The sequence below is a fragment of the Poecilia reticulata genome, linkage group LG6 (assembly GCF_000633615.1).
Source record: "Poecilia reticulata strain Guanapo linkage group LG6, Guppy_female_1.0+MT, whole genome shotgun sequence".
NCBI lineage: Eukaryota > Metazoa > Chordata > Actinopteri > Cyprinodontiformes > Poeciliidae > Poecilia > Poecilia reticulata.
The window spans coordinates 21325872-21348069 of NC_024336.1; the positions used below are offsets into that span (position 1 = coordinate 21325872).

Genomic DNA, 22198 nt, shown 5'->3' on the forward strand with positions numbered 1-22198 from the left:
TATATATATATATATATATATATATATATATAAAATTCTTTGCCATGATATAGTTCTCAAAAACTGCAGAACTACAAAATGGCAGAGACGAAACGACGGGGGGAACAAAGCTGTTACTTGACATGTGAATTAAGTGTGCCAACCGTGATACGCTACAAAGGTGGTTTATACCTGATGTATGAGTTAAACAGTTAAAAACTGACAAATACTTAGTCTCATTTTGCCATAAATACCCGTAAACACATGGGCAGTTTAAATGATGACAGCGTGTCTCCTCCCTGTGCCGCTCTTAGCCAATCACAGAGCAGACATTGTGGCCAGGCCCCGCCTTCCTCCCACTGTCGTAGTGTTCGACCGTGCCAGGAAATTTTAATACCGAAAGTGTCTCCTTTCTCGTTCACGGTACTAATGGCCGCAGAGGATCCCGAGGAAACTACCGCCCTGAGTGGTGGGAGCGACATTCCACCCAGCGAGACAAACGAAGCTGACAGCGAGAAAAAAGAAAATGGCTCTACCGAACCGGAAACAGAAAAAGAAGTCAGCGTCGCGGAGCCGAAAATGGAAGATGTGGACGCGAGAGAGGTGGACAAGGAGGACGCTGCTCCGACGGTCACCCAGGAAGCAACAGCTGCTCACGAAGAGCCGGAGCAAAGACCGCCGTCACAACCAAGCCTGGGGGACAATAGCAGCGAACAGAACGGCGAAATCACCATGAAGGCCCTCAAGGAGGAGCCAGATGACGATAGCCGGTCTTCGGGAATAGACTGTGAAAAGAGCACATCTGCTAGTGAGGATGGTGAGAAGGGCAGCGGCGGGGACCTGGGGGACAAGAGGCGCTCCAGTCTGGAGGTGTCATCCTCCGACGGAGAACCACTGAGCCGAATGGACTCCGAGGACAGGTGGGTTTGATGGACAGGTTCAGAGGCGGTGTTACTCTTCCTTCCCCGTCAGCTGAATATATATCAGTGAATGAATCCATCTTATATTGTTGTATCCTAATCTCACACTGAAATATGTAGAAAAATCATTAACTGTAATTTGAGTATATTTATTCAAAGAGGAAAAATGTTAAATACTAAACGAAACGTTACGAATCAAAATATGTGAAGTCTACTAAAAGGATTTTATTTGGCGCTGTGTAATTACGTGAGTCTCAATTTTTTAAAATACTTTTGGCAACACACACACACACACACACACACACACACACACACACACACACACTCCTCCAGGTGGGTCATATAATGAGCACCTCATGCTGGTGAAGTAGGGAGGAGGATCTGTGATGCTTGGGGCCTGTTTTTCTGCCAAAGGCCTTGGCCCTAGCAGTAAATGGTCGTAATTTCGATCTGCCTGGCAATGTTCTAAGTCACACTCCCAAATCATTACAGGAACAGTTTGCCAGGCATAAAGCCAACCTTTGAATGGGACCAAACTTAAATCTTAGGCTCTGCAGAGAACATGTGAGGTGATGCCTTTGGATTCCCCAGAGAGAAATGCTCAAACACCACTATCTCTTGTTTCAACCTTTGGGTGATCTGTGAATTTTATTTTATTTTTTTCAAAAGCAATTAGTTTCAAACATGGGATGTTTTCTGCTCATTGTAAAAATATTATGCAACCACGGTGAAAGACTCATTTGCTTTAGTTGTTTTATCTGCCGAGGCATTTCTCCAGGGATAACAAACTTTAACATAAAACTGGGTTATTAAATTATTCCGTGACAACCTCGGAGAACCTGCATGCTTCTGATTTCTGTCAAGATTTGCAGAAGTTCAGCATGTAATTGATGTGGCATGCATTGAAAATCTCTCCCGGCCTCCAGTGGCTTTTTTCCTCGTGCTGATTACGCAACTCGGCAAGAACAGCATCTGCACCTGTTTTCCATGTCAACTAAACCTGATCCACATGCGTTTTATGACTATCAGACTATCCTCCTTAAGTGTTTCTTTCCAACCAGCCTGCTCTCTCCTCTTTACTCAGTGTCTGCAGCACCACCATAGAAATGGAGAGCGTAGGATCCAGCGGGCGCTCCACTCCTGCGCTGTTGAACGGCCAGAGCAGTGCCAGATCATCTGCCACCAAGACGATGGCTTACACCTGCTGCTGGGATCGCTGTCCACAGTGCTTCAACTCCAGCCCGGACCTGGCGGAGCACATCAGGGGAATTCACGTGGACGGCCAGAGAGGAGGGGTTTGTAGACTTTAAAGTTTTGAAAGAGCTTGGTCTCAAGTCTTGATTCTGTTCGACGCGCTTCCAAGCTGGTGTACTTGTTTTTGTTTTATTAAATATTTTGTTGTAGTCGAGACTCTGACGGTGCACAGAGCCAAACAGAGCCTGTTGGTATCGGTCGTAATTTTCCCACCAATAAGAATTTGTCATGTGCACAGTTGAGAAAACGGCTGTGGCGCTTCAGTAGGCAGCAATTTGTATAACATTGTTCACTGCTAGAGGCGCAGCGTCAAACGGCGTGTGAGGTAGAGCTCGCTAGCTAGCATAACAGTCTTAGGCTCTTACCTAAGACTGCAGTCTTAGGTAAGAGCTGGGAAAGTCTGTTGCCATTGTAAGCCATCACCTAACCAGGAAGCATGTTGGAATACTAATAATGCATGTTATTTATTTATTTATTTATTTATTTCTTTGTTTAAAAATGCAGTTTGCATCTTCTTGCTCCTCTTTTGTGAACACATTGGGGTTCATTTATCAAACAGGAATGCATCAAATATGCTCACATCCAGCAACAGTATGCCGCTGGTTTATGTTGACGTCAACCTGCGTAGTAGGACAAATAAAGTTATCAGAGTACAATCTGTTGTGTTTAATCAAAAGTGCAGGATTTAGGGCGATCTTTTTTAGTGCGAGTTAAATTGGACAAATTAATTTTATGATTAGGATTAAAGAGGCTGGTTGTGTTGAGGTGGTAAAGGATGTCTAAACTTATCATGCTAACCGAAATATTGTTGAAGACCTCAGGAGAAAACAATAAAATTATACTCCTACGTGTTTTTTTGACTGCCTGAAAAACATGAGGTGCTCTTCATACTGGGGATGTGGACGACAAGATCGTTCAGTGGGAGACCGGGGATACCTCCATTCAGACATGCTGGAGTTTTGCTTTGGAGGTAGTGAAAGGGAGACGGTTCTCCTCTGGATCAGTAACAGGGTCCCTGTAACTCTGATCAATGTTGTACTGGTTTAATGCGATGTGCTAATATGGATCCGAAGCCTGTCAGGTGGAGACAAGAACAAGGTGATTGCTGTTGCTCAAAAACCTGAGCAACAGCATATCAACAGCAATTGATATGTTTATCAATATCAAAAACTCACAGTGCAGAAAAGGCTGGGAATGAAGGGATGGTGTGTGATGAATAACAGGTTGTTGCTTCCTGCCATGGATGGTTTTTTTTATGCTTGGATTGTAAAGTGTATACATATTGAACTTGTTCTAAGGTGGCTTTTTCACTCGGATCCACACCGATTTTTGATGTCGCTCAATCTGTAATTTGTATACAAAACATCTGGTATCAGATTAATTTCTTGTCGTTTTTAACCATTCTTATGGTTAAAAACGCAAGTGAAAATGATGAAAAGTTGTTTACGCAAGTAAACATTCAGTGTCTTTTTTTAATGGAAAAATATTACGACACTGCGCTTCTAAAGGAAGACGGTTGCAGTGGCTAAATGTTGTGATTGTCTTTGTCTCAAACAATATTAGGAATATCCAAAAACTTCCCGGACATCCTCTACCTGCTGCTGTTTTCAGGGGAAATTAACAGACTACAAAGAATAAAGGTTAGTCCTCACACGAACACCACGACTACTGGTCTAATTCTTCCTCTGTCTCTGTGTCCGTCTCGCAGGTATTCGTCTGTCTCTGGAAGGGTTGCAAGGTGTATAACACGCCGTCCACCAGCCAGAGTTGGCTGCAGAGACACATGCTGACCCACAGTGGAGATAAACCCTTCAAGGTAGGAAGGAAGCCGATGCACTTGTGACCGTGTGTGTTGGAGAATTTCCTCCTGTTCAGGAAATCTCTCTTTTATTTATGATGTGGAAATTCACCTCACCTCTGACATTCAGGTCACGAGAAATGAAAAACTGGAGCTGAAACATTTATATTTATGTCGTTTTAGTGATCTTTAAAGATAATTTAATGTGATCTTCAGCAATAGTTCATCTTTCTTGTCTGAGAATGTGAATTTTCTTTGGCTATTTAATTTAGTCACTTATTGGCATTAAAGATGATAGATAACTTTTGATAAAACCACAACTTCTGGCCCTTAGCTGCTGGCCAGCCGTCTAAAGTTATAATTATATACAAATACATACATGTCTGATTTTGTGCTGTTGTTACTTTTCTGCTGCAGTGTGTAGTTGGTGGCTGCAATGCCAGCTTTGCTTCTCAAGGAGGGTTGGCTCGTCACGTCCCCAGTCACTTCAGCCAGCAGAGCTCTTCCAAAATGTCCAGCCAGGCCAAACTAAAGGAGGATTCACCATCTAAGGCAGGAATCAACAAGAGGAAGAAACTCAAGAACAAACGCAGGTGGTCCCTACGTACGTATCCAACAAGCACACAAATTAAACTTGTTTTGAAATGTTTTTTTTTCCCTCAGTTATGTCTTGGGAGTATTGATTGACAAAGTGTTCCACACATCAACGGTTTGCTTTCAGGGAAAAGTGTTTTATTCTGTTCACTTTGGGTGAATAATTCGCACCAAATGAATGAGTGACTGCACAAGCTAAGCAACTYGTAGGCTTCATTAGGGCAGGTGTGAAAAAGATCGCCTGAACTCTGGTTTGGCCCAAACAAGTCACCTCTGGTCCATCTGAAAAATCTGTCAAATTTTAGATACGATCCCGGTCCAGCACCCCCGACTGAAATCTCTTAACTTGCCTCCTTGGTATGTAGTCAAGATCTGTAGAGTCCTGATGACGACCTCAATATTTGGCTCAGGCGCGTTGAAGCAAAGACGCGTCTAAAAGTTGCAGGATGCTGGACCTCGAGTTTGACACACCTGTGTTTTAAACAGTTCAGCATCAGTGTAAGCCCAGCAGCTCTTCATATTCATTCAGTCTTTAATTTTTTTCTGAACTGAGTAACAAACTGATGTCTCCTTCTCTGTCTTTGGCGAGGCATTTTAACATTTAAGAGGACCACTGACTTCACATTCTCCATCAACGGTTTTGGAGCTGCACCTACTCACAAAATGCATTCGTAATTCTTGTTACTGAGATGAATAAACAAATCAAAGTTATACAACCATTAAATGTATTGTATCGCATCCTCAGCTCCCTTTGAGTTGGAGGCAAATGAGAAGATGATTCTAATGTATGTCTTTATATAGACCGTTATGCTGATTCTACATTTTACTACCAACATTTTTTGGCCTGTGTTGATTTTTATTTACTGTTTTTGAAGTGTCATTTGTCTTTTGCTTAACTTTCCTCTCCTTGAATTTGTCTTTCCAACTTCTCAGCGAGGCCCCAGGATTTCTTTGATGTCCAAACTATGGATGTGCTGCGTCACCGGGCCATCTGTCTCAACCTCACCACTCACATCGAAAGCGGGGGAAATGGTCACAGCGTCGTCTTTCACAGCACGGTGCGTGTTATATTCTGCTCTGTCTCGTAAATGTTGCGAAATAATATGCATTTCCTTTATGAAAGTAAAAAACTCTAATTCATTTTAAATGCATGAGGATCTTTTGTAGTAATACTTGTGTTGAAGAGTAAAACGGTGCACATTCCTAAACAGTAGGATGCTGTTACTGGGTACAACATGCAGTTTTACTTATACTGAACTTATTTACTATGTAGAGAATTTTTCAAAATGTGAAAATTATTTTTACTTACCACTTACTTGCATACGTTTTAAGGAGGTTTGTGCTACAGAGATCCAGATTTCTTATTGGTGTGAGTGAGTAAAAGTAATTTGGTGCTTTATCGAAAGGCAACATTTTGATAAGTGTCAAACTGTCCAGTCTCCTAAAACATAAAAAAATTTTCATGGTGACCCACAACGTAACATTTATGTTCAGCATCCATTGTAGATCTGTATTTTGTTTTTTACTGCTGTAAAGTGACCCTGCTTTAATTTTTCGATATGTGAAATGTTTGATTCATCATGAACTATCATTACTACTCCATATTGCATTCAGTTTTTCCAAAAGACACTATTTATGTTGTCCAGCAGAGGGCGACAGGAATCCCTTTGTGAAAGTTTCCGTCCGTTCGCAGTTCTTCTTTGTGCACTTGAACTGAACCTGTAAAAGGCCCCTTTGGCTATGATTTTTCTCTGAATCATAGCAGAGACAGTTGGGATTGTTGGGTTTTTTTTGTGTGTGTCTTTATGCATTTCTTATCCTATGTATAATTTATGGACTGTGAATGTTTTTGGCCCTTTTTTCCCAGTGGTGAATATAAGCACTCGTTTAGGATAAAAAAAAAATCTCTTTAACTCACTGAGATTTTAAAATCTGTGTTTAATTTGATGGATTTATAAAAACATTGGATTTGACAAATACATTGTTTTTAATTATATCTTTTGATTGCTCTGTTAAAGATGTGTCTTATTTTGTTTACACTTTTGGGTTTAAATGTGGGTTTGCTTTTTGGTCAAAAGTATGGTAAAATTAGAAACACTGATTATTGACAAACTGCCCTTGTTCAGTTGAATATAAGCGACCCCAGTCATTTATCTGCTGTCATAATCTGAACATGTCTGTGAATCAACACAGAATAAACTTTTGGCCATCAAGTTGCTGAGGTTTAATCTGTCCTTGTACATCATGTTCAGTTGTGGTACAAGTTGAGCTTTTTCTTTGACAGGACAAACTTAAAATGATTGTTTCCAAGTGGCAATAGTTGGGGTTGTTGTCATAATTATGCTATGAAAACATAATTTCTTTGAATTTCCTGTTTGGGCGCAGTTAAAAATACTTTTAACGACAAAGGCTAACTCGATATGAGCTCATTGTGACTGACGGCTCATCTGTTGATTCTCTATGCACAAAAGCAATACAAAACCTGTTTAAGTCACAAAAGAGACATTAATATATGTATTTTTAAGTACGGTGCTTGTCTGTCTCGTTATATTGACAGTCTGGGCAAACGGCTCATATGACTCCCATCAAAAACCACCATAGCTCGTGTTAAAATTGTAAATATATTTATGAAAATGCATTTCATTAAATTTAAATTCATAATTTAAACGAGTGAAGGAGGAAAAAATTAACGAACAAGGATGCAAAGGAGATTAAAAAACAGAGGTTAAGTGAGGGTCAGGGTCATGGAAGTCGGAAGGAGATCTGACGTGTTGGGCATACGTACTGTTTCTCTTTGACCTCTGGAGGATTGTGGCGAGAAGCAGCAGTGCTCCTCCAGACCCCGGGCCCCACTGGGCCTTCCCAGGCCTGGGGAGACGGAGCAAAGCCGCGGGGGTTCTGTGGAGTTTGGCGAGAGGGCCTGTTGACCTGGCACATTAACTCAGTCATGTTTATGATGGGATATTTTTGTTATTTTACCGATTTGCGTCATCCACATCTTGACCCCCTGACTTTAGACAGGCACCCAGTTCTAGCAAGTCAGCCCTCCCTTCTCTTTTGCTCTGCACTTTTTTTTTTAATTTTCTTTACTGCCTGTTTTGGAAACAGTAATATCTACTGTTCACTCCCTGTGTACTCCTACTGCCTCTACCCCAATTTGTTTTTTCTTTTACTACTCTTTTATGAGTTTTTAGAGGATTAAAATCTGCCCCTTGTAGCGCCAACCGCCATCATCAGACCACTCAGCTGACAAATCACGTCTTTCTGCCAGAACACAAGTCCACTTCTTTCTCTCCAGCTTAAACAAATACAGCCATGGAACCTTTTTAATGTAGCCTTTGTTTGTAATTATTAACTGTATTTCAGAGAACTATATAATTCCAGCTTTTGTGTTTTACTTAAAGGTGCAATAAAACAGCTGGTTTCCTTAGTAACGTGTACAGCACTTGAGACACTTCTAAGAAAACGGCAGCATAGATTGGACTACGCTGCAAAAACACTTAATCTTACCAAGTATTTTTGGTCTAGTTTCCAGTGAAAATATCTTAGCTCACATGAAATGAGTCAAAACTAAGATGCAAGTAACTTTTCAGCAAGATATAGGCGCTTGTTTTAAGTCTTAGTCTAGTACCATTGGATTATTTCACTTATAACATGAGAAAATTGTCTTGTTATAATCTGCCAGTGGAGCCAATACTTAAAAAATATATATATATTAATAAATTACTGAATTAAAACAAGCTGGATTGAAAGCTATGATGAATCTTCCCAAAGCGTTTTTAAAATGTCATCAAGAATAAAAAGTTATTGTGAAGGCGATAGAGACCAGTAAGTTTATATTTCAAGGATCAATACTCGCACCATTCCTTTACTCTGTGTATATTCTTCCTTTAGGCCACCTCACAGAGAAATGTAGAGATTTGTCTCATCAAAACTATGCTGATGAGACACAGACCTACATACAGTATCCCTGAAAACCTGCTAACTTTACAAAACTCACTACTCTGATGCCTAGCATCTTAATTTAGTCCTATCGGATTGTATTAAAACAGATTTGCTCATATTCCTATTAATATTCTTCAGTCCCGTTGAAAACAGTCAAAAATGTGTCCATCACGTTGGACAAACTTCAACTACGGCTGCAAGAATGTTTACAGACTCTAATCTTGCTGACATTTCCATACTTCTTGCTTGTTGCCACTCAGGATTTAGTATGAAATCGTTCTTCTAGTTAATTAAGTAAATAACATGCCTCCTTCTGACATCACTGACCCATGAAGTCCAGGCACTTCCTGGACAAGTACCTGAGTCACGACTGATAATATGTGGGATTGTCTTTTCTCTGATTCTCTGCTGGATTCTTTGATTGTTGCTGGTTTTTTGTTGTTGTTTCATTTAGCCTCTGCTGCTTTGCTATCAGTTTGCATTCTTCGGTTATTTGTTGTAGTTTAATTCATTTTAAGGACTTATGTTTTGGATGTTGCTCTAGCTGTAAAGCTTTACTCACTAGCTTTACTTTGCACATTATCCGTCTGTTTTAACAGTTAAGTGCTTGGGACTCCTTAAACCAACGAAGGATACTTTTAAAGGGACTTTTTGTTTTGTTTTGTCAAAAAACGGAAAAAGAAAACATACAAAGAGTGAAGCTTCATAAGTGGAGGAGTCTGAGTCTTTGTGTCTCGCTTCAAATCAAGCCTCATTTCCATCAGCCAGCTCCCAGGAGTAAAACATATTTTAAGATTTGCATGTGCGTAAGATGAGTTCTTCACATGTGAGCTCATTCACTATCCTAAAAACAGACACCCTGAAAGAGGACAAAAATCCAAATGACGCAAAACAGGATTATATCTGTGGCTATTTTTGACTCTCCTGGTTGTTTTTCCAGCCTTTCTTTCGGCCTGTAGAAATATTTGTAAATTCCCAACCACTACTATTCTAAATGGCTCAGGATGACGGATGAAAGGTTATGCATTAAAGGGGAAAATGATTCTGAAAACCTGGTCTTAAAAAACAAAACCCCCTCAATATTTAAAATATTGTTTTGACTTCAACAATTAAGATGTTACTTGACACTAGTGATGATAGTAGAGATCAGTATTTAGTGTGTTAATGGTAATAAATACTTACTACTAGATTGAATATAGAAACAGCCTTTATTGTTATGCAAAGTGGAAATTCAGGTGCAGCAGCGGCATCAGGTATGAAGGTTCACACAAAAAAGTTCTCGAAATGTTAAAAACACAATACAGAAAAAAAGACAATAACAATAATAGTAATGATATACTGTAAAAGACTAATATAAATTTTTGTCATTATTGCAACACCCCACTGCGCATTGAGATCTGGCCTTGAAATATCTGGTCCGTTTATTCTTATTTTTCGCTGCGCAGACGGGGTCAGGAAAGGGTTGCGTCTTTGAAACTTGCTCCCCAAAGACCAAACAGGAAGCAAAAACTACAACCTTTATCTGTCTCACATGGCTCTAGCTCTACACATGCAGAATGTTAAAATGGAATGTGATTTTGTTAAAGTTTAGGTTGATGTTTTTTTTTACTGTTTCTATGCAGGTGCTAGCCAAAAGGAAAGAGGGGACTGGCAAGGTGAAAGTACTTTTACACTGGACACCTGAAGACATGTGAGCAAGACTTTTTTCTTTTACTCTGTGGTCAAAATAAATCTTTTGCCGACTTGGTACAGATTGAAAATGGGTTAATAAATTAAAGATGCAGCGATTGTTGTTTTGCTGTAAATTTCATGCCTCAAACTTCATGCGTTAGGAGTCCCAGTTTCTATTATTTCGGAACAAAGGTGACCTTGTTGCATTACTCGTATTTTAAACAATCTTTAGTGTTTTATGTCGGTGATTAGAGTGGCTAGTGCAGCTAAAGTCACAGAAATAGTGACGATCTAGAGGTCGTAGCCCTGAATCTGACGTTTCAAAATGGCTCTAAAAATGTTCAAATTAAGCCGATCCTGTGACGGAGAGCAGACGTCTGCTCCAAACTGTTTTTTATCCAAATAATATACAGTCTATTTGGATAAAAACAGTTCGAAGGAAGACATCATTTTGATGCCTCTAAATATCCATTAAGTTGCACCTGTTGTTGAATAATGTCTCCATCAATAAATTTAGGATTTAATTTCAGAGTATCATCTTGCAGTAAGAGTCTGAGATCCTACAGCTTTGTCTCACCAGCTGATTGATCACAGTGTGAATAAATTACAACTGCTCCCGTAGTATAACTCCAGCTAAAGAGAAGAATCGGCTTCATATGATCAAAACTAAAACAGTCCGACTCTTCTGAAGAGTCAATCAGCACCTGTGCACAAACATCAACACAAGTTTTGGATAAGTTTCTAGTTCCAGACAAAGTTCATCCACCAGGCCGTATTTTGTTTCAGCACCAGTGTGACCACCCAGTTATCATCCGAATCCCACTTCTTATTCCCATTTTAGCGCAGCTTCCCTGGAGGTGAGCGTTGGGAGAACAAAAGCTGAGATCAGTAAATCAGTCAGGCATAAAGAACAGGCAGTTTTGGCACCATGCTCTCGTGAAGAAGGAGCTTGACATAACAATGATTCTCTCCAGAGTTTTTGCCCAAGGGAAGATGCCAGCATATGCGCAGCCCTCTTACATTTCCATTAAAGGGTTTGACAGCAAAGCCTCTGAAGAAGATCAGAGAGAGAGAGCGAGAGGAGCAGAGGCAGAAGAAGGATGGCGTTGTTGAAATGAAAGGACAATAAGGGGAAAGGGGCGATATTAGGGGAAGGTGGAAAGACAATGTGAAAGAGAGGCACAGTGACAGGTTTGGAGATTAAGAAATAAAAGCAAAAGGAACAATGATGGCCAAGGGGAAAGGAAACAATAATTTTTATGATATTTTCTGGGGATCTGGGTAACTCTGGAAAGTTTAATCTTCTGGATAGACGATCATAGATCGAGGGTAAGGAAGATGATCATAATGGCAAACTTTTTTTCTGTTAATGCTGATGATTTTCTCCTTTAAATCTAAGGAACCAGAATCGACTTTATTTGCCAAGTTTGTGCACAAAAAACAATGAAGAGATCTTATAAATATACAAAAAAGTTCAATATTTGCATTAAATATACGTGGTTTCGATCTGGCCATTGTTGTTTGACGGCAAAGGTGATAAATCATGACATTTAAGATTAAATGTCATGATTTAATCTTGACATTTAAGATTAAATGTCAAGATTAATCTTAAATGTCAAGATTAATCTTGACATTTAAGATACATCAGACCAATGTAACCAATACATTGGTCTGATGTATTGGTTACATCAGACCAATAAAACAACATTTTAGTACAGAAACGTGAACTGTATGAAAACTATGTACAATATCGGCTCAAATTAAGTTTTTTAAAAAAAATTTTAATTACCTTTAATCTAGCAAATAAACTTGATTTTGACTACATTTGCCTCATTGCAGAATAATGCCAAGATCATTACTTCATATAATCCACATAACATGTAAAAATAAAAGAAGCTAAACTCCAAGAGTTTAACATTAAATATCTAAACATAAAATTAATCAAAGAATTCAATTTTACACAGTTTTGTTTTAGCTTCACCATAATTAAGCATCTTAATTATTAATGTCAGATTTAATATAATAATGTTGGTTTATTTCTGATTTGCCCGTTCTTGGGGAAAATATGACAAACTCAGAATTTCCAATATTTCTCGTAAAAATAATTTATTTATTGTGTGCAAGCCATAAAGGACTGCAGTTTATTTAACAAATCCACGTACCATTCTCTGTGGCAAACATGTGGACTTAAAACACAGTAATTAGAAAGTAAAATCCTGTTTTTAGTCTTTTAGGCGCTATAACTTTCTTCTGCATCTGTTCTGCAGTTTTTCATAGCTTCATCAAATAGCAGCCAATTCTGTTCTTCTTCATCAGGATCATGTGGAACTGTCTGGCGTCTCGTCTCTGCTGTATTGTTGTTGTTGTTGTAGGCTTTGAGAATGACAGAAGCTGTAACAGTTTTTTTTTAATGCAGCTGCTGCATTTATGTTGATAAAATTAGTTGATTCTGAAACTGGTGCAACATTTCCACCAACCAGGATTTTGTTATTGTAGGGCTCTACTTTTTAGTCCTCCAGCGTCGCGCAGAACTCTGTACTAATGGCTGCACTTCATTTTGGGTGAATTGGTGTGTGTGCGCGCTTCTCGGTCATCGAGTCAATCAGTAACTGCATGAATGTGCCAAGTCATGTCTATTAATGCCGGGGCGAGCCATTCACATTCGGACTGACACTCATTAACTCAGTTTAGATAAACGAGTTACTCATTAACATGAGCCAGCCTGAACCCGATTCACCCGCGGTTCATTGAGGAAGAAGAGTGGGAAGGCTGGGAGAGACTGGGAGCTGTAATTGCTGTCTAATCTGTGATGGATGAGTGAACGGATTCCCCTGCATGGTGTTGATTGCTGCCGGATAGCAAACACTGGAATACACGGTCACTGGCTATGAATGCCTCAAACCTCAATTAGAGCCGTTCTTGGAAAAAAGAACAGTTTTCATCTTTTACATCTTTGTGTGTCACAATTACTTGGGTAATTTTTTTTTTAATTACATTTTTTTTTCTTACATGATATAAAATACACCTTTATGCAAAAGATAAAAGCCTAAAAACACAACTGCTGTAAGATTTTAACTTTATATTTTACTACCAGATTCTGATATACTTTTATTTAAAACCGTGGTCCTCTCCAGCTCTACTTCCTACTTCGTCCGCCATTTTTACGAGAATAAAAACCTCCCGTTCAGCCTGCACATGAATCCTGGGATTCGCTGGATCCGTCCTTCAGATCTAGGGGAAAGAAGGAAGCATTTTTAGAGGAGCCTTTGAATTTGAACAACCTTCGAAGGATGCAGCCCCTGACTTTGGTCTCACTCTGAGCTGCTTTCTAGATCTTATAGGGATTGTCAAGTTTCAGCTCTCTAATATGTTACTCGTTGAAGTTGGCATCACTTCTTTGCACAAGAATATTTGATGATTCACTTTTTCTTTTTTTTTGTTGTGCATTTTTTAGCCTAAACTCGTTCGCTTCTGAGAGTGTTACTCAGCTAAATGTTTACATCAACAGCAGCTCACTTCAGATTTTCAGTCATTCCTGCCAGTTCTTATGCATTTTACTAATTTCAGATGCAATTTAAGGATGAGTACATTGTTCCTATAAACAAGGTCTGATGGCCTGGAGTTTTTTATTTATTTCTTAATTTTTATTTTTTTTTGGGGGGCGGGGGGTTAGGTTGTTTATAAAGAAGGGAGCCAAATGGCGGCACCTCTAAGGAGCGAGACAAAACTCACCAGTTCTCATTGTGGTCGTGTGACTGAAGGATTATTCGTCACTTTCAAGTCTCTGTAAATACGGCTGTGTGTACATTAGYGTGCAGAAGTGTGACCCGTTTTGCACGGTGGCCACAGACACCTAAACAACTCTCCAGTTCAGCTCCTCTGTGTGACTCGCTCATCAAAATAAAATAACTCACCAGYACCGCAGCTCGGCTTCTGCTCCGTCTGCGGAGGAACCGGAGCGCATGTGAGAGTTCAGTCACAGAACCACAAAGATGTTTACTGGGTCGCCGCTGCTCCTCAGATCCTCCTCTGTCATGCAGGGTTCTGCTCTGGGCAACGCGGCTAATTCAAAGCTAATGTAAACTTTGTAACTACTTTGAAAGCGGCTGTTTCTTCTCTCGTCTCAACTTCTACTTGAAAGGAAGCATAGACAACAGAGGATGGAGTGAAAAAAAMYTYCYYYYYYYKKTTTTTTTTYCCTCTCTCTCCTCCATTAAAGGGAAGATGTAAGTTTCTACCAGAGCTATTTATTTCAGAATATTCCTTAATCCCTTTAGGATGTAAACGCCACGTCGTCTCCCTTATGATTTATAAGCTGGATGTAGTTTGTGCTTTTCTTTTTAACCGGCATCTGCCACACTTTGTGTTGAATCTCTTTCTAGTTTCAAGGTTCTGCACGTACATTTTGAAGGGCTTGCTGTTTTTTTCACGACTTTTGAGGTTTTAGACGGTTAATGTCTTTATTTTTAGTTTGTCTTAACACGGTTCTCACAGTGTTAAATAATTACCAGCCAAGTTACGACAAAAGTACAAGTGTTTTTCTTTTTTTCTAGTTACTTTATTTGTTGAAGGAGGGAAAAAAATGGCATCGATTTGCCATTGACTAAATATTTTTTCTTGTTCAAACAAACTTCATGTTGACACTGATCAGTTTGTTCTTCATATTCCCATTTCATCCTTTTAATAGTACTGTTATCTCTTTTTAAACCATTTTAAACCATGTGCTTCAGTCATTTGTTTATATTGGTTATGATTAAGTTTTTTTTTTTAAAGAATTATGGCGATAAAACCATAAAATAAGAACCAGAAATCCTATGATTAATCTCATGTAATTGTACCTTAWCTGAAAGGCTGTAGTATTGCATTCATTTTGTGGTTCTGATTATCGGTTCTGCTGGCCGACTCCTATGAAATATGTCAGGTTATCAAACCTCCTGCTGGCAGATGTTATTATATTCAAAATAATAATAATAAAGCATGAATTGATGTGTGGCTGTTTTGAAACAATTGCCTCCATTTTATACCCAAAGACCTCGAGCGCGAAACGACAAAAACTGGAAAGGCGACGCAGTGAAATCATCAGAACCTGAAATGATTCCATACATTTTGCCCGTATTTAAAAAAAAACAAAAAACAAAAAAACCTCATGATTTGCAACTTTTATTTTACCAATTAAATTTTTTTTTCCACCTCCTCAAATTTCATTTTTCTTCTCTGCAGCCCCTCCAGTCTTTTGTCCTTCATGGCTCAGTTTTGCTCTCACCTCTACCTTCCGCTGTGTTGAATGTGAAGCTCTGTCTGCACACCATCCTACTGAAAGRGCTGACTAGCTGTGTGATTGATTCTGGCTGGGCGACTGCCTGCTTAACTTACTGCAGTGTGTGTGTGCATGTGTGTGCGTCTCTGGGGGCTCCTGGGATGACGCACATCGTGACGGGGGAACGCTGGGGGTGGAGACGGGGAGTGTGGAGGCTGGAGGGAAAGAGGGGGGGTGAGTGCAGTGGACTTGCTAAGCTCTTTGTTTCTTTGTTTCTTTTTTTTTTTCTTCTTCTGCACCGTGGTTCACCAAGCCAGTGCTCGCACACTTCCAGTTTTCACAAAGGAGGTCATGAATGTTGTAGGTAGAGTCCTCTGCAGAGGAGGAACGTAGTAAAGTGAGCATGAATGAATCCCCCGTCGCTTTAAACGTGACCTTATTCTATTTGGATTTAGGAAGTGAGGAAATAAAACTAATTTGGCTCGATTGGTTTAGAAATCGCAGCTTACAGAGGTATACCTGTGACAAAGATAGTAAGCAYATTACTTCAAAACCATCTCCAGAAAATTAGCTGCCATAATTTCTTCTTGTCACAGTCATACTGCTCCTTGCATCTACACCGTTTCTCTTTTCTTTTCTTCTTAATAAATCGTGTCATCTTTTCTCTTTTTGTGTGCAGTTTGCCTGACGTGTGGGTCAACGAAACGGAGCGATCTCAGCTGAAGACAAAAGTWGTGCACTTATCCCAGTTACCGCAGGACACGGCCATGTTGTTGGATCCCAACATCTACCGGTGAGTAGGCGCGTCGTCTCCAGCATAATCTTTTATTTTTTATTTTATTTTTTCATAATGATCAAGACATTTCATTTTCTTTTAGCGGAATGTTTRAACTGCTGAATCAGCTCTCAACTCTGTTTTGCGAGTTAATTTGGGAGAATTACTGTCAGATGCTGGATTTCAGCAAGCGCGCTAGCACTCCGCCAGCAGGTGGCGCCAAGTCTCGGTTTTAAAAGGTCAGCTTGAGYAGCAGCAGCGAGCAGGAATATCATATTTTCTCTACTTAACAGCTTTTTTCCTGTGGCGAAGGCTGGCCCTCGAGTTCAGGAGCAGGCCGTGTTCACATCAAAGTGCTGMTTTTCATTTTATTCATTTACATCTGAAACCATAAAAAGGAACGCTACAAACCGAGTATTAGATCTGCCGGTCAGCCGGCAGATGGATAGACGATTAACAGTTTTAATCAGTGTCGTATCATGAAAAAGTGAAATAAAAATGCAAGAGTGCAGCAGTAGTATTTCTTCTCCAGCCTCCATTTATCGTTCTTTAAAATCTCCCACTGCACATCAGGCCAGATGTCGAGTTCGGAGCAGGTTACGTAAGCCCTACAGACCTTCTTTACYGAGATGATAAAACAAGTTTTACTTCATGGCACCGAAGCCATAAAAGGTTMAAATCGAACCCTAAAAGAGGAACAACATGCCTAGAATAACAGACCGGTCATCTTACCAGAGATATACGGCTCGGTAGCCCGCTAATCTGCACCCAGGCCGACTGATTCTAATTGGACTTGAAGGCTCAGTAACTGCAGGGGCTGCCGCCGGACTCTGGTTTCATAGCTGAATATAAACTGTCAGCAACCAGACAATTTATGTCAAGGTTGTACCAGTGCATATGATTTCAAAACAAATGTGTTTGGTCGGTACTTGCGGCTGTAAGCGCAACCCTGGACATGCAGATGGGACGGGTGGAAAGAGATCAGCTGCCAGATGCAGTTTGAGGCTTTTTTAACTGTTTGGATGGAGACGTTGTGTTAGGGCGAAATCAACCGGGGTGCAGATAGTTTTTAAGCAGTCGTCGTCTTCTTTCTCTTTTCAGAGCTCTTCCTCAAAAGCGACTGAAGCGCAGGTGAGTCGAACTGCTTCTGCGAATTCGTTAACGTCGGGAACAAAAGCAGGCGGTGCTTTCCTGCTTTTAGACTTTAAGATTTAGATGATATTATAGAGAAGGTGTAAGTCATGCTACTACATGCATTCTCTGCACATATATAGAGTAATAACGATGAATATAATTACAAATGCATGGATCAAAGATTTTTGGGAAAATTTAAGAACTATAAATGACTGGTAAAAATCTTTTCCAGAGGCATTTAATTTGTAATTCTCAATAAAAAACAAAGAATTTCTTCGAAAAAGCCTAACGTGATACTGAAAATCTGAAAAATTCCTCCTGGAAAACAAATCTAGAAAAAACACAGTATTTCTCTTTTTTTTTAAATTTCCAGGTCAGATTAAAACACACTTAGATTTTATTCCTTTTTCCACTCCTGGAAATATGATTAGTACCATGTTATAAGATATTTGACTTATTTCAAAGTAAGTTATTCATATGAATATTTTAAAAATAAACTACGACAATCTGGGGAAGAAAAAAGCTGTGATTTGCTTTTGTGTTAAACTGTTAACTCATTTATTTATTTACTGTTAATACACCGCAATCTTACATCTTTAAACGTGGTTAAATGGAGTTGGCGTCTCTGATTTCAGGCATCGTGTTTGTTCCTCGTTGTGAGCAGTCCTTTATCTTAACGCTGACATTTTTAAAACATTTGCAATTCAGCATGGTTGGACACAAATTTGACTCTTGGGACAGGATAAAACAGCAATTTCTATATGTTCAACTCTCTACTACTGTATCCTTATTGAAGGGAATTTTGTCTAAGTTTATTGCAGAAATGGTTTGAAGGCAATGTTATACAGAAGCCAAATCGAAAGAGATGTGTGAAACGGTAATGCTGTGTCTGTAATCCGGTGTCCAACACATTCAACTCTCCCACATTTAATTCATTACTTGGGATTAATATTTATCTTATGTTCKGATTCTCCTTTTTGTTGGATTAAAAATCCATCGTTTTTATCCACAGTCCTGGCCCGTCTTTCTGCTTTTCTGGTTTCTTTTACCCAATCTAAACATCGGATCATGTTATTTATTATTACCTAATAATAAACCCATAAGGTCGGTGCAGCATTAGCTCTAGCAGTGAGCAGGTTTTTTTTTTTTAAATAAATAAATTGAGTGTTATTTTCTTGTGACAAAGAGCACAGAGGAGCTAATCCCGCGGTATTGTGCTTTCGTCCTCAGCCTGTAGGACCTCCTCTGCAGAGTCCAGACTTCAGGGCAAATCGTCACTGACGGACGCTGATCCATGCAGGATGGGGGCGCTCTTCTTCCCGTCTCCGCTGACGCTTGGATTTGAAAACAAATGGAGACTGGCTACTTAGTTTTGTGTACCTGAAATGACTTTAGTCATCACAAACCTCATTTAAGCTGTTTCTTCTTCTAATTCTTCTTCTTCGAATTCTTCTTAAGCAAGCCTACAACCCCAATAATGTGGAAAAAAACAATTCCTCTTTTTGTTTAAGTTTGGCGTATGGCCWCAACATATTTTATTACAGTTTTGTGTGAAATATTTATCCAGATTTCTAACTTATTTTTATACGATGAAAACGCTGACGTGGTGTGGATTTCTGTGAAGTTTTCGAGTAAAAACTGTTTTCGCTGTGCTTTTCGACGTGGGGGTTCCGAGGCGTATTTGAACATTGCTAAGTGTAACTATGCTGTGCATGTGGCATCATTGAATCGTAACCAGTGGTCTTATTTATACTTCCTGAAGTCAGTACTGTTACCTGTGGGTACGCCTCTTCCTTAAACACAAACCGACACCTGAGCAATAATTTATCGGGACAATTCCTTGTATTTTATTTCCCCCCCAGTCTGTTGACAGGAAACCATAAACATGACGGAAACGCTGAACTCACCACGGCTCACCTGTATATACATCCACGTGTGTATATCGTAGAGTTTAAAATACCACTATGTCAGCCTTTGGCAGCTGGTTATTATTCGTCGTCGTCCCTTTTTGGACTGTATGTGTTTATAATCTGACAGATGTTGTACATGTAAATGCGAGACGCTACTAAGTAACGTCGCGTTCGCCGCGGTGGTCACATTTTAGAGCATTAGTTTCGTGTGTGTGCGTCGGAGGAGCTGGCTCGCTTGTTCAGCCTCCATTAGCGGAGCAGCTTTGGGAGCGCGCCGTGGAAGAGCTAATAACTGGGCCAGCAGGGCAGAGCCCCCGCCACTCTCAGCTGTCGGTGAACATGCCTGCAAAAGAAGAAGACAGAGAGACAGAAAAAAAAGAACGGAGTTCAGGGAGAGGTTCGCTCTTTAGCATATCATGAACTCTGTGTGCTCGCACGTGCAAAATTCATTTAGGATTCCATTATGTGATATAATGAGGCGTTCAGGTGCCGTTCCACCGCTTCAGGGGAGTCAGCACCGAGGATTTGTCGGCGCCCCGTTGTTTTTGTGTGCTTTTCTAAATGGCTTCCTAATATCTGCAGTGGTCTGCAGGCAAAACTTTATGGTGCTAATTAAAAATGCTTGTACGGCTCACTGTAAATGCGTTTTTTTTTGTTTTGGTCTTTTGAATAAAAAAAACCCGGTCTGTTTACCTTGTTTTCCCTKCAAACTGGTGCTATTATAACATCAATGGATTTTCTGTTTTTTTAAATTATTATTATTCTAATGAACAGTTTTCCAATGTTTCTTGCAAAACATAAAAAATGTAACATTTTATTTCTTGCTGTTTTTCTGGAAAATTTGCAACAAGCCCGTTCTTGTGTGTTTTTTGCCGACCTGCTGTAGCACAKAGGAACAAATAGAAACGCTGACTGTAGAACTGGACTTTGATCCYATTTAAAACTTTCAATTGATATACTATGTACCTTCAAGCTCGATACATTCCTGATGCTAATTTACGTCCTGGCTGATCAGATCWGAAAATAAACATTAAGGGATGCAGCAGTCCTATTTGTCTGTTTTCAATTAGGCTGCTTAATTTTGCATCAGTAAAAACTATTGATTCTTGTAACTGGTGTTTACATCCCTTCAAACTTTCTCTCCTTTTGTCACAAATTGCACTGTTTCAATTAGGCTTCATGTGAGAGAGCGCTACAATAAAGCGCGTTGTTGAGAAGCCGAAGGGAAATGTTGCATGGTTTTTAAAATGTTTGTSAATCTGAAAAGTGTAGTAAAAGTACTTTTTGACGCAATTAAAAGTCCTGAGTCTTTTGGTGTGTAGCTCTCCGGGTCTGCACAATAAAAGGAAAGGGTATTAATCTTGTGATAAAACCGCGAGTTGTGATGCATAATTAAACRGTGCTAATGTTTTTTTCTGCTTTGTGTCCATCGCTAACACAGACCCCGGATAATGAGCAGTCTGTCAAGCCACTTGGGGAAATGCATCAAAGTTTTATTGAAAAAGTTRCACTCTGCTTTTAAACGTCACCAAACAAATTACTGACACAGAGGAGCCTGACTGCTTGGTGCTTAAGTAACTAGCTAACATGTAATCCACAGATTGGATTTAGGTCTGGATTGAACTTTTAGGATATAAATAAGCTTCGACTAAATGTTTCGCTTTCGTTYTGATCCACTCCAGTCTTTCAGTTCTTCCAGCTTTACCCTGTATTCACCTCAAGTCGCCTTCCGGTCAACTCTACACCTTTTTCCTTTACCTGTCGAACAAGGCMATCTCCACAGGCTGCCACCAATTTCTAGGGATTTCATATAGAGTGRATCTTCCACCACACGCTTGCCAAAAAAAAAAAGACGCATTCTGGTCTTATTTTACAAAAACATCTTCTTTCACATGTTTAGTGTCYTTCCTGCTTTTGGCAAAATGACCAGCATGATTGTGACTAAGAGTCCTTGTCAACAGATTATTCCACTGGAGCTTTGAAGCACTGCAGCTCCTCTAGAGTTACCATGAGCCTCTTGGCTGCTTCTCTGATTATTGCTTCCTTTGCCCTGCCTGTCAGTTTAGCTCAGGGGTTCTTATGCTTTTATTTGAAAGTTCAAACATGATTTTTCTTTTCTAAATATGTTCACTTAGGTCTGGAATGAGAAGCAATAAGTAAAACAAATTCCTTAAAATCTGCCTTAAAATTGATGTGTTTTAACTCGCACAGCAATAATCAACCTTTTTTTTTTTTTTTTTTTCCAGAAGAAAACGCTGACCAGTGGGTCGTTGCAGACGGCCGCTTGTACTGAGTCAGGTTCTGGTTCTGCTGGAGGTTTCTTCCTTTTAAAGGGAAGTTTTTTCTCTCCACTGTCGCTACACGCATGCTCGGTATGAGGGACTGCTGCAGAGTCAACGAAACGAGAGTAATTGTCACTAGGTGCTCGTTTAGAAGGAGTGAATGCTGCATGTCAGTGACTCAATGCAGTCGGCTGGGTTTCCTAAATGATCTTTTCGTAAAGGGAATTGAGACGACCACTGTTGTGAGTTGGCAACATGAAAACACTGAACTGAATTGACTTTCATCTGACTTTTAAAGACTAAACCTACATCTGGCAGAGCGATAAATAATTTAGGAGTTAGCTGGAGAAGTCGGTATGTAGAAGCATGTCTGAATTTAATGCTGCTCTGTCATGCAGGGTCGTTTTATTTTTATATTATTCATTTTCAGTGTTGCTATAAGTGGTATAGCATTTTAGAGTCTATAGACATCAATATATTTGACCACATCGGTTATGCTTCCCCCCCTTTTGGAAACACTTAAAGTGTTTCCAGCCTCTGGATTGTGATTGTAGGAATCCAGATTATGATTCTATTATTTAACAGATGGATTATGTTAATTCACAGGTAATTATTTGTTGGATGTTTGGAGTAAAACTCATCTAAACTCTCACCAAAGGAGAGTCACATAAGCCGGAGC

At 39.7% G+C, this 22198-nt stretch overlaps 1 protein-coding gene across 2 annotated transcripts; it reads left to right on the forward strand.

The window, feature by feature from the left end:
• Nucleotides 1–305: 305 nt before the first annotated feature.
• Nucleotides 306–20530, forward strand: LOC103466318 (zinc finger protein aebp2-like). Of its 2 annotated transcripts, XM_008411819.2 has the most exons (9): nt 307–899; nt 1984–2194; nt 3862–3969; nt 4369–4555; nt 5479–5603; nt 10113–10180; nt 16098–16211; nt 17295–17324; nt 18558–20530. In XM_008411819.2, the coding sequence occupies exons 1-9, from the start codon at nt 409–411 to the stop codon at nt 18562–18564; spliced, it is 1341 nt and encodes a 446-aa protein (XP_008410041.1). In that variant the 5' UTR covers nt 307–408; the 3' UTR covers nt 18565–20530. The 2 variants fall into 2 exon arrangements, with proteins under 2 accessions (XP_017160949.1, XP_008410041.1); XM_017305460.1 differs by lacking the exon at nt 17295–17324 and having other exon boundaries at nt 306–899.
• Nucleotides 20531–22198: the final 1668 nt, after the last annotated feature.